Below are 13,545 nucleotides of genomic sequence, written 5' to 3'. Positions count from 1 at the left end.
GCTCTCCTCCGGTCCTCCAGGGCATTCCCCCCCCCACCGTTGACAATATAAATATATATACACATACTGTAACCAGTATTTACATGTATATAATTTTCATACTGTATATATATTGTAACCAGTATTTACATGTATATAATTTTCATACAGTATATATATTGTAACCACTAGGGAACACGTCAAACCCCCAAACTGGGTTTAAAAAGTATTTTTAATATGCAACATGCCCTTTTCTTTTCCACAGTTTTATTTTTCCATTTGTATTCCTAATATTTCACCGCAGTCCTGTCTGCTCTTCCCATTGAGTACAGCAGCACATGCTGCCTTTTTTCTTTTCTTACAATGGCCAGGAAGCAAGTAACTGTTCTTGGAAGAGATCAATAAAGCCCTAACAGGAGAGATGTACCAGAAATTGAAAAAGATTGGTCAAGTGGCTAAAAAAATGAAAGTGCCTTATTAGCTGAGTTTTATTTTCCTCCAGCCATCTTGCCATCCTGCCATCCTCTTAACTAATGAACTCAGCGATGGTGCAGAGCACAGCTGGGCCCAGAATCTGTCACCACGTCTGCCTGTGTTTCTACTCCCCTGAGAATGAAAACAGAGGGACTCATTTCAGTTTCTGGTTTCAAAGTTGCCAGTTTCATTAGGCCTAGTTGGGTCATAAGCTTTTGGGTTCAGGCTTCCATTTAATACGCTTGATAATATAATAACACCTCTGAAGTTACATCAAAAATTTCTGTTAAATTAAAGAAAAAGATAAATAAACAATCCGGCTGTCATGAAATGAAGTCTTCAAAAGGTAAAGTGTAGGTAAGTACTCCAAATATAAGCTAAGAAGCAAGCCAGGTTCTTTACTAACCTCACCTTGACTCATCCAGACCCTGAATACCACCTTGTGACTTCACCTGGAGCAGGCCCTAAAAATAAGGAGCAGGCAAAAAACACAAAATGTTCACCATTCTAGCAAAAAGCCCTACAACAGAGAGGATAACCATCAACCCCTGGCTTGTCGACAAAACACGATTATCATTAGTGTTTTTTTAGGAGACACCTTTGTCAAGATGACTTACAAAGGACGTTAAGACATAGAAGAATTATTAGAAAGTGCAGACAACAAAGAAAAAGATAAAAATTACCACTATATGGTTATGCTCACAACGAGACAAACACAAAACTTTATATCCTAAACTCGTTGTCAGTGTAACAGCAGCTATCTTGTAGGAGGGAAGCTTAACATTTCTGAGATGTTTAGTGAAAAACTGCATTTTCAAACACGATGCATACACTTGGTATAATTCAGATAAAAAAACTGGAGCTCACTGCACAGTTTTGGAGCAAGAATGGAGAAGCGCTGCCCAGTCTTGGAATATCTGGTTAAAGGAGGGGTGGTCACATCACCAAGACAAGCAGAGGCAAAGTTCTTAAAAGAAAATTTTAAATACAGATACCCCCCTCACTGGAATGCCCGGATTTAAGCAGTAAAACACAGGCAGGAGAAAGCGTCAATCATTATTCTTTATCTAAATCTCGCAAGAGGCAGCAAGTGCCTATCTTATTAGCAACATGTCTCTCTATTATAAAAGAAAATCTTGAGACGAGACTATTGCCAAGAGATTTTTCTCATGTTGGTAGAGGGGGTCCCGCCATCCTCTCAACCGTTTCCGGTTAACGGCCCACGCACACGGTCCTCTCACCTCTCATTCGTGTGAATGCTTTTGTCAGACACAGTTCCTGCGCTCTCACCTCTTATACATTTTTTCGTTTTCCTCACTTTAAGTTCCCAATAAAAGAAGACTTACTATGTCCAAATCTTATTGAAGAATTTCATCCCGAATGGTTATCAACAGAAGAAATGAGTACACGGGCAATTCTAGCACCAGAAAACGATGAAGTCAAACGAATTAACATGAAAAATGTCTGTCGTTTACACGGCAAATTGGTTAAATTCGTATCAATAGACTGTGCTGAAACAGTTGGTGGTGATGGTGCGGAAGATGAAAACATCAACTTACAATATCATGAAGAATATCTACAACCGTTAACACCATCCGGTCTTCCACCGGCCGGATTACTGTAGAAAGAAGGATGTATCGTAATGTTTTTGCGTAATTTATGTCAGAGAGATGGGCTATGCAATAGGACAAGATTAGTTGTATTCACTAAATTGGTCGAACAATTCTGACATGTAAAATTTTGACAGGCGACAAGAAAAGTAATGTAGTACATCTTCAGGGGATAACATCAGACACCAAAGGAGATCTCGATATGCCATTCGTATTTAAATGTTTACAGTTTCCCGTTAGAATAACTTTTGCTCTGACAATTAACAAATCACAGGGACAAACATTCAAAAAAGTCGGTTTATTTATTACAGAGAAAGAAACGAAATTCACTCCCGGGCAGTTATATGTTGCGGTGTTACGATGAAAGTCCAAACACGGAATCAAAATTCTATGCGATATTGATAAAAAGTTAATTCCAAATATCGTTTTTACTGAAGTTTTACAGTAAAAGTGTAAGTTTAAAAAGTATTTATGTGTTAATTTCAAAGCCAAACAGAATGAAAACGTATAACGCAATGAATATCTCTAATGCAACATGAAACATAATTTTCTTTCAATTTATTACGTTTTACTATTTTTTACTATGGTGAATTACTCGCTGCAATGTAAAATAGTTAGTTCTATTATGCATTGGTAACAATTTCCATGCAAAATAACAATCTGTTTAAATTGTACATCTGCTTCCCCATATGCGAGCTGCAGAGCCACAAAGTGCGTAGCGTGTAGTGCCCGCCCGGTGGTTGGCGAGTGAGGCGAGCAGGGGGGAGAGCCCCCTAGTTACAAAGAAAAAAGTGTCCCCTGCGTTCTAGCTATACAATTCATTGATTAGGTCACTAATCAAAAAAGAATTCATTACGTAATCAGAAAACTTTTAACATGATTGGCTACACCCAGACATGGCAAACGTTGATACCTTAAATGACCACAATTTGATTGATAGTCCTGTTAGCTTACGGTGTACGTGAATTTTTAAATGTATTATTTTTTTTCTTATTTTATGAGACGTGTGATTTTCTGCAGGCCTATCCTGGTTTTCAAAATTAGGACAATGGTCTAATTTTTTTATGATCCAACTGGGTACAAAAACAGGGAACTTAGTACTATAGAAGAATGGTTATGCCATAAAATATAACATTTTCTCTTAAAGGGTTATATAAAATAACAAGAAATGCATTTATCATAGTGAATAATAAAATAACCTAAGGTGGGTTGGCACCCTGCCCGGGATTGGTTCCTGCCTTGTGTCCTGTGTTGGCTGGGATTGGCACCAGCAGACCCCCATGACCCTGTGTTCGGATTCAGCAGGTTGGAAAATGGATGGTTGGATAATAAAATAACAGCATTAGCTTTTAAGCATAAGCTCAGAAGGAGAGGAGACTCAGACACATGCCATGTCCACATTGGACCAGGGTTCAAATTCAACTCTTACAAACTTTTGGAGACATCAAAGACCAGAGACATTGAGGAGCAGAACCATTCAGAGAACTGAAAGTCAAGACAAGAGTTCTGAGCTGGAGAATTGCAACAACTCGAAATTCAGTGTGGAGACCAAAGGAGTGAAACGAGGAGCCGAGAACACCAGTCAGGTAGAGGCAGTCTGGGGGAGCTGGAGAGGCCTGATAGCAGTTGAAGGAAGCTGCACCAGGAGAGAGTGGCAATAATCCAGCCGAGAGGGGACCAGTGCCTGAACTGAATTGCAATTCTCCAGCTCAAAGCTCTTTGTCTTGACCTGCGGTTTCTCTGAATAGTTCTGCTCCTCGATGACATGATTAGTGAGGAATGAACTATTGAATATCAAGAAGAAAGAAACAATGGGTTTGGGTTTTTGGAGAAATATGTTCGATGAATGAAACTGTAGAGTCCAGAGTGACTCCAGATTCCTGAAGATGACTGGTGATGAAAGAGTGAGATGTTCACGGGCAATGCTCAGAGATAAATACGAAAAAGGAGAACCAGAGGGCAAGAACAAGATATCAGACTTTGAAAGGTTAAGTTTAAGATAAGGTTAGGTTAGGGGTAACAGAGATTTCCATTATTTGCATTGGTACACGTCAATATGGATGTAAAATATTACTTTATCTCCGCACCTCACACCTTATTACTAAGAATAAATCAGCTTTTTTAAAAAGATACCCTAAAACATCTCAAATAATTGCTTAAAAAATCTCCTAAAATCATTTCATATTAATTATTATAAAATGACTGTACAAAATTTGCATAAATATATAACTACTCAAATTTGCATAATTCTGACAGTTAAATTTAATTTTATTTAAAACTCAATATAAGATATCAAAATCAATAAGATCAAGATAAGATAAAGTATGTACTGTAAAAGCTGTGAAAAAGGGTTATTCTAAAAAACCTAAACTAACTAGTGCTCTAAGGGTTTACAATTTAAAAATAGGGTTTAAAAGGGTTCTGCTAAGATCAGGGACTCTAAAAACTGTAAAAAAGAGTGGACAATTTTAAGATTAGGCGCTTTTTACATTTTAAGATTAGGCGCCCAATCTAATTTTGAAGGGTTAGGGTTTGAGATCTGATCATTCATCCATGATGAGATGACATAGAGAGAGAACAATAGCTGGAGATCTGAGCAAAAGCCTTACGGATTGTTAATTGTTCTCTCATCACATTGACACAAAACCTTAGAATCCGACTGGCAGATACACGTAAGAAAGCCCAAAACGAGAACCAGGGATCGAAGTCGAATGAACAAAAAGGGTCAAAACTGAAAGCAACATGCAAGGCAAGTGCAAAAAGTCAAGTGTGAAAGTAACATACATGCAAGTCAAAGTAATTGTGGGCTTTGGTATCTGTAGATCAGATAAGGAAATGAACTGAAAGCCATCCTTTCATTCCGTTAATCGTGGGTTACAACTTCAAAGACCACGGCAACAGAAACACGGGAAGCAGAACTAACAACGGTAATCAAAATGGCGGCATTTGAGGACCCAAAATGGAGGTTCAAGACATCGCTAAACAAAAACATTTGAAGTGAATCATGACAGTAAGAGGGAAATGAGGGGAAGATCTGTGCGTGTTCAGCATAGAGGTGGTAAAAGAAGCCATGAGAAGAAATAACATTACCTAAGGAGTGGATGTAGAGAGAAAGACGAAATGGACCCAACAACGATTCTTGAACAAAACCTGAGAGCCTCTGTGAAGAAGACACCGAGACAGATCAAGAAACAAAAGAAACAGTCAACAAAGGGTCTTTATGAATCAAAGATTTAGTAACATAATTTGGCAAAAATAGTGAAGAAAAAAATGATCTCACAGCAAACAAGTCCTAATACGCAATCCATGGGCAGAGTCTAAGAAAAAGCAAGCAAGAAATTAATAAAAAAAAACTAGTAAATAGGGAGACTCCCAGAACTCCACGGTGAATGACATGATCTCCAGCTCCTGAGCCTTCTCAGCTGACTTAAACAGCCAGAAGGGCGGCTCAGGGGTGGTGATGTCAGGGTGACCCCGCCCACTATGGCCACACCCACAAAGAACAAGGAACAGAGGCACATCTAAGAAAAGTACATAACAGTGAACATAATGGAAAATACATAAAAATATGACACATGATATCTCCAAAACAGCAATGAAACACGTAAATACATAATACGGGCAAAGATTTGTGATGCTTGTGGAAGTAATGGCGCATGACAGTGTTGGGGTCTACCTAAGATCCTCATTTTTTTTTTTTGCACGATACTAATAAAAATAAGGCCACAAAAAGCCGCGATAGTCGTTCCAGGTTCGTTCAATGAGCTTGTGCGGCTCCAGCAGTTGAATGACCTTTGACTTCTAGCCGTCATCGTGTTTAGATAGATAGATAGATAGATAGATAGATAGATAGATAGATAGATAGATAGATAGATAGATAGATAGATAGATAGATAGATAGATAGATAGATAGATAGATAGATAGATAGATAGATAGATACTTTATTAATCCCAATGGGAAATTCACATTATCCAGCAGCAGTATACTGATACAATAAATAATATTAAATTAAAGATTGATAATAATAATAATGCAGGTGAAAAACAGACAATAACTATGTATAATGTTGAATGTTAACATTTACCCCCCCAGGTGGAATTGAAGAGTCGCATAGTTTGGTGGAGGATCGATCTCCTCAGTCTGTCAGTGGAGCAGGACAGTGACAGCAGTCTGTCGCTGAAGCTGCTCTTCTGTCTGGAGATGATACTGTTTAGTGGATGCAGTGGATTCTCGATGATTGACAGGAGTCTGCTCAGCGCCCGTCGCTCTGCCACAAATGTCAAACTGTCCAGCTCCATGCCAACAATAGAGCCTGCCTTCCTCACTAGTTTGTCCAGGCATGAGGCGTCTTTCCTCTTAATGCTGCCTCCCCAGCACACCACTGCGTAGAAGAGGGCGCTCGCCACAACCGTCTGATAGAACATCTGCAGCATCTTATTGCAGATGTTGAAGGACGCCAGCCTTCTAAGGAAGTATAACCGGCTCTGTCCTTTCTTGCACAGAGCATCACTATTGGCAGTCCAGTCTAATTTATCATCCAGCTGCACTCCCAGGTATTTATAGGTCTGCACCATCTGCACACAGTCACCTCTGATGATCACGGGGTCCAGGAGGGGTCTGGGCCTCCTAAAATCCACCACCAGCTCCTTGGTTTTGCTGGTGTTCAGTTGTAGGTTGTTTGAGTCGCACCATTTAACAACGTCATTGATTAGGTCCCTGTACTCCTCCTCCAGCCCACTCCTGATGCAGTCCACGATAGCAGTGTCGTCAGCGAACTTTTGCACGTGGCAGGACTCCGAGTTGTATTGGAAGTCCGATGTATATAGGCTGATCAGGACCGGAGAAAGTACAGTCCCCTGTGGTGCTCCTGTGTTGCTGACCACAATGTCAGAAAACTCAGTTCCTGAGACTCACATACTGAGGTCTGTCTTTAAGATAGTCCACGATCCATGCCACTAGGTATGAATCTAATCCCATCTCTATCAGCTTGTCCCTAAGGAGCAGAGGTTGGATTGTGTTGAAGGCGCTAGAGAAGTCTAGAAACATAATTCTTACAGCACCACTGCCTCTGTCTAAGTGAGAGAGGGATCGGTGTAGCATATAGATGATGGCATCCTCTGCTCCCACCTTCTCCTGATATGCAAACTGCAGAGGGTCAAGGGCGTGTTGAACCTGTGGCCTAAGGTGGTGAAGCAGCAGCCTCTCCATGGTCTTCATCACATGTGATGTCAGAGCAACAGGCCGAAAGTCATTCAGTTCACTTGGACATGATGCTTTGGGACTGGGGTGATGCAAGATATTTTATATATGTTTTTTTATATATGTTTTATTATATATGTTTACATAGAAGATTAGAAAGATTGATATGAGAACAGGCTACTTTCAAAGCTTGCCAGTCCTGTCATCTTAATTCCTTCCAAAATAACATCAAGTTGAGTTTTGAAGGTCTCTAAATTACTACTTGGTAACTCATTCCATGTGTTTTTGGTTCTCTGTGTGAAGTTTACCCTTAAGTTTCCAAACTGTAAACCCCAACCCCCCCCCCCCCCCCCCCCCCCCCCCCAACCCCCCGGTGTTCTTGATGAACTCATTTTCAAGTCCCAGTCTCGACCCTCTGGACTAGTCCTGTCTGAACCTCCTGGTCCTACCGTTTGTTGGATTTAGGTCAGGTCAGGTCAGGTTGGGGAGCAGGCTGTAGTAAGGTGAGGTCCATGGCTCATTGCTTTTCAAATAAATAATCTTCGCACTCGTGGCCTAAGGAGTGGGGTGTGGTAGTGTGGCTGGAGCGGCTCCAGGACACGATGCGGTGCGGGTGTTTCGTCACTAAAGTGCACAGGTGAGGAATCGTCCATGTTCATAATTGATGCCGGGGGCTGCTAATCGCCACACCTGTGCCACATCCCCACGTATAAGATGAGAAGCGCAAGTGCGAGTGGAGGGAGGAAAAAGAAAGGAAATAGATGGAACGAAATTGTTGAGAGGTAGAAAGATGATTAAAGAGCAGTCTTGGGGGGACAATCTGGCCACCTAGAACAGAAGGGCAGTACGAGCTGGCGCTCGAGGGGCTGAATAATGGTGTCAAGTGGGGCGACCATGGTGGATGACCTCCCTATGGATCCAAGGTACGACTGCGGGTGCGTGAAGGAAAACGGGAGGAGAGCTGACCCCCAGACGGTCAGATAGAAGGCAGCCAAAGACGGGGATCGCAGAATGAAGTTTGTGGCTGCTGAGTTTGCGTCGGCTGCGTGAGTGATGGGTGAGCTGGGGAGATGAAAAAGGAGGTGGGCTGAGATCGAGACTCCACTTTTAACCTCAAGTTTTAATGGATTTATTTATGGTGGTTTTTATCCTCCCACTCTTCACTTGTTTTTTATGGATGTTTTTGAAGCACTGCACTGTGGACACTGTTTTTGGTTCGTTCTGATTCTTTTAATAAAAGCACCATTGCACTTTTCCACCATCCCCTTCCTCCATGTGAGATTTGTCCCCATTAGTCAGCTCAGTTCAGTCATAACGATCGACGGTGTTGGGTTTGAGAGGCTCCCAAATGTGAAGAGGGAGTCTGGAGTGAACCCGCATTCTCACACATTGCCGAACCCACCGCATGACAAAATAGATCGAGATCCCTCCACGCAGACACGTGGTCCAGTAAAAACACTATTGCACTTTTCCACCATCCCCTTCCTCCAGTCAGTGGCATAGCGTAGTGGGGGCAGCAGGGGCGGCCCGCCCCGGGCGGCACTTTTAGGGGGCGGCAAAATTTCACAATAAATAATAATAATACTGTATCTTGTAAAAATTTGAACCATACATAAATAAGGGGGCGGCGGAATTTTCCTCCGCCCCGGGCGGCTGACACCCACGCTACGCTGCTGCCTCCAGTTGAGATTTGTCCCCATTAGTCAGCTCAGTTCAGTCATAACGATCGACCGTGTTGGGTTCGAGAGGCTCCCAAATGTGAACAGGGAGTCTGGAGTGGACCCGCATCATCACACGTTGCTGAACCCACAGCATGACGAAATAGATCGAGATCCCCTCACACAGACACGCGGTCCAGTCCCACCCCCAGGAAATGACCCTCTATCTGCCGCAGCCAAGTGTTATGTGGGCATCCCCTCGGCCTGGTCCAGCCACTCTGGTCCCCGACAATGAGCGTCCTGTGAGCCGATCTCCCTCGGGTAATCGCACCACATGGCCGTAGTGTCGTAACTGACGCTCCCTCACAATGCAGGTAAACGGGCCTTTGGGACTCCGTGAGCAACACAAAGTCGATTCTCCAAAGAGAATTTAGAAGAGAATAAATTGTAAAACTGTCTTTGAGTGAAGGGACAGCTCCTGATTTTGCTTTACTTTGTGTGTCACATCTCTGCTGGTGTCCAGTGACCTTTGCAGCGCTGGATCAAGCCTGCTTTGTCTCAGGATTATTCATAAAGATTAAGACTGCCAGCCCTGAATATTATGCATCAGATTTGTTTCATCCCAAGACTGTATGGAAACCTTTTTAATTTGTTTTGGGCTGATCAGAGGTGAGTAATGTATTAAGAATAAAAAAAAAACAAAACAGAAAAGCAAGAAGTCCGAGTCAAATTTGTTCGTGATGGCAACGCGGATTGCCTGCAGTGCTCAATTACGTGCCTGTCTGCATGTTTGTACCTGCGTGCGGTCATTCTTAATGGATCCTGACAGCTGGCCTCACGCCTTCTCTCTTTCTGTCTTTCTCTTTGACAGGGACCTGCTGGGCGGCCAGGTCTTCCTGGGGCTGATGGGATACCAGGACCACCAGGCAACTTGCTGATGTTACCGGTGAGTGCAGACAGGCAGGTCATTTCTTCAAGTTCCATGCTGGCATACGGTTAGAAAATGAAGTTAACAGGTAAAGTAAGGAAAACCAAGTGATATGGGAAGTGCTTGAGACTGCAAGGTGGGCAATCGTTTTGGAGGCAGGAAGATATCAGCAAAAAAAAAAAACAAGTGTCTTTTTGTGTAAAGTGGTTGTATGGTGTAGTGGGTCATCCCTGAAATACAACCAAATAATAAGGAGTTTATGAAGGTTAAACACAACAACGAAATAAAATATTAGCAATCGACTGCCTCACAGGGCCTACCCACTCAGGCCCTAACCCTGTGCCTACTGCATGGATTGGGTGGTCCGCTAACCAACAACGTCACACTGTCACTTCCTGTACAGCTTCCACCAATATGCTACTATTCTAGGCCTTGTCAAATACTCACCTCACCACCCCAAAGGCCAGAAGGGATTTTCAAGTCCTGGCCAGTGATTACTTTGTGGGTTCAAGTGGTCCCAGATGTCATCTACAGTAGACGCCTCGAGACCACAAAGGGCTCCCTCTAGAAGTACTTCAGTTCTTCCTCCACCACAGGCTGAAACGAGTGACACCCAAGCAGACTGGCCTCCTCAGTATCCCAGAGGTCCCCACATGTACCATATAGAGACTCCACCATAACCCCTATCAATTTATTATTTTTTTTTGTGTTCAATTTTTAGGTGAATTCAGAAAAATAAGAAGACAATGATACATTTTTGAAAGGGAATTTCCATTAATAATGGGTGTCTTCTCTTGTTTTTACTAATTTAGTAAGGGAGTGCCCTCTGCTGATCATCAGTGGTGGTACAAGCCAAAAAAAAAAAAAAAACTTGGTATATTTATTGACATGAGGTACCTTCAACAGTGAACACTGTAGGATACAACTGTTTAATCTGTGCAAAGTGACTCATTAGTAGTGACGAGCAAAGAGGTTTGAGTGAAACTGAATTAGGCAAATGCCCTGTCAACTCCTCCCATGACTAAGGGTATGACTGAGAACTGCTGGAAAAGTCATCGAATGTGACATCGACTTTAGACCATCGGCTTTACGGAATCGCACCACTCACTACTTCAAACTGCTTAAGATTATGTCAATGAAAGCTATGACTTAAAATTGCAGGAAAAGTCATCTAATGTGACACAGCTTTAGACAAGCGGCTTAGGATATAACTGTTTAATCTGCAGAAAGTGACTCATTAGTAGTGATGAGCAAAGAGCTTTGCGTGAAACTGAATTAGCTGCCCTGTCAGCTTCCCCAACTGCCTAAGATAATGTAAATGAAGGGTATGGCCGAAAATAGCTGAATAAGTCGTCTAATGTGACATCAGCTTTAGAATATCTACTTCACAGAAGCACTAGACTGAAAGCTGTCGGAAAAGTCATTTAATGTGACATCGACTTTAGACGATTGGCTTCATGGAAGTGTACTGCTGACTACTTCCAACTGCCTAAGATAATGTATATGAAGGCTATGACCAAAAATCGCTGAAAAAGTCGTCTAATGTGACATCAGCTTTAGACTGTCTGCTTCATGGAAGCACTAGACTGAAAACTGTCGGAAAAGTCATTTAATGTGACATTGACTTTAGACGATCGGCTTCATGGAAGTGTACTGCTGACTACTTCCAACTGCCTAAGATAATGTATATGAAGGCTATGACCAAAAATCGCTGAAAAAGTCGTCTAATGTGACATCAGCTTTAGACTGTCTGCTTCATGGAAGCACTAGACTGAAAACTGTCGGAAAAGTCATTTAATGTGACATTGACTTTAGACGATCGGCTTCATGGAAGTGTACTGCTGACTACTTCCAACTGCCTAAGATAATGTATATGAAGGCTATGACCAAAAATCGCTGAAAAAGTCGTCTAATGTGACATCAGCTTTAGACTGTCTGCTTCATGGAAGCACTAGACTGAAAACTGTCGGAAAAGTCATTTAATGTGACATCGACTTTAGACGATCGGCTTCATGGAAGTGTACTGCTGACTACTTCCAACTGCCTAAGATAATGTATATGAAGGCTATGACCAAAAATCACTGAAAAAGTCGTCTAATGTGACATCAGCTTTAGACTGTCTGCTTCATGGAAGCACTAGACTGAAAAACTGTCGGAAAAGTCATTTAATGTGACATCGACTTTAGACGATCGGCTTCACGGAAGTGTACTGCTGACTACTTCCAACTGCTTAAGATTATGTAAATGAAGGCTATGACCAAAAATCGCTGAAAAAGTCATCTAATATGACATCAGCGTTAGACGATCGGCTTCATGGAAGCACACCGCTGACTACTTCCAGCTCCCTAAGATATAAATGAAGGCTATGACTGAAAATTGCCAGAAAAGTCCTTTAAATTGACATCGGCTTTAAATGATCTGCTTCTGGGAAGCACTAGACTGAAAATCGCTGAAAAAGTTGTCTAATGTGACATAGCTTTAGATGATCAGTTTCATGGACGCACTAGACTGAAAATTGCCAGAAAAGTCGTCTAAATTGACATCAGCGTTAGATGATTGGCTTCATGGAAGTGCACCGCTGACTACTTCCAACTACCTAAGATAATGTAAATGAAGGCTATGACTGAAAATTGCTGAAAAAGTCGTCTAATGTGACACAGCTTTGCATGATCTGCTTCACGGAAGCACTATACTGAAAATCACCAGAAAGTTGTTGAAATTGACATCGGCTGTAGATGATCGGCTTCACGGAAGCACTAGACTGAAAATTGCCCGGAAAAGTCTTCTAATGTGACATCAGCTTTAGACGATTGACTTTACGGAAGTGCACCGCTGACTACTTCCAACAGCCTAAAATTATGTAAATGAAGGCTATGACCGAAAATCGCTAAAAATGTCATTTAATATGACACAGCTTTGGATGATCAGCTTCACGGAAGCACTAGACTGAAAATCGCTGGAAAAATCAACTAATGTGACGCAGCTTTAGACAATCATTAGTAGTGATGAGCAAAGAGGATAGTGTGAAACTGAATTAGCAAAAAAAAAAAAGATTTACGCCCTGTCAGCTACCCTCAGCTGCCTAAGATAATGTAAATGAAGGGTACAACTGAAAATCACTGAAAAAGTCGTCTAATGTGACAACAGCTTTAGAATATCTGCTTCCTGGAAGCACTAGACTGAAAACTTTCGGAAAAGTCATTTAATGTGACATTGACTTTAGACGATCGGCTTCATGGAAGTGTACTGCTGACTACTTCCAACTGCCTAAGATAATGTATATGAAGGCTATGACCAAAAATCGCTGAAAAAGTCGTCTAATGTGACATCAGCTTTAGACTGTCTGCTTCATGGAAGCACTAGACTGAAAACTGTCGGAAAAGTCATTTAATGTGACATCGACTTTAGACGATCGGCTTCATGGAAGTGTACTGCTGACTACTTCCAACTGCCTAAGATAATGTATATGAAGGCTATGACCAAAAATCACTGAAAAAGTCGTCTAATGTGACATCAGCTTTAGACTGTCTGCTTCATGGAAGCACTAGACTGAAAACTGTCGGAAAAGTCATTTAATGTGACATCGACTTTAGACGATCGGCTTCACGGAAGTGTACTGCTGACTACTTCCAACTGCTTAAGATTATGTAAATGAAGGCTATGACCAAAAATCGCTGAAAAAGTCATCTAATATGA

The 13,545-nt window shown here is 41.8% G+C and overlaps 1 protein-coding gene across 4 annotated transcripts in view; it reads left to right on the top strand.

The window, feature by feature from the left end:
- The window catches only part of LOC114667466 (collagen alpha-1(XI) chain-like), a 377,917-nt gene that overhangs the window by 155,809 nt on the left and 208,563 nt on the right, over positions 1–13,545 (top strand). For all 4 annotated transcript variants that reach the window (XM_051920865.1, XM_051920864.1, XM_051920867.1 and 1 more), the window contains one exon: positions 9,793–9,867. In XM_051920865.1, coding sequence (XP_051776825.1) covers positions 9,793–9,867 — 75 coding nt within the window. The remainder of the gene's footprint in view (positions 1–9,792; positions 9,868–13,545) is intronic.

Source organism: Erpetoichthys calabaricus, chromosome 17 (assembly GCF_900747795.2).
Source record: "Erpetoichthys calabaricus chromosome 17, fErpCal1.3, whole genome shotgun sequence".
In the NCBI taxonomy this organism is placed as follows: Eukaryota; Metazoa; Chordata; class Cladistia; order Polypteriformes; family Polypteridae; genus Erpetoichthys; species Erpetoichthys calabaricus.
Note: the sequence above shows the minus strand (reverse complement) of the source record. Positions and strands in the feature narration are given on the sequence as shown.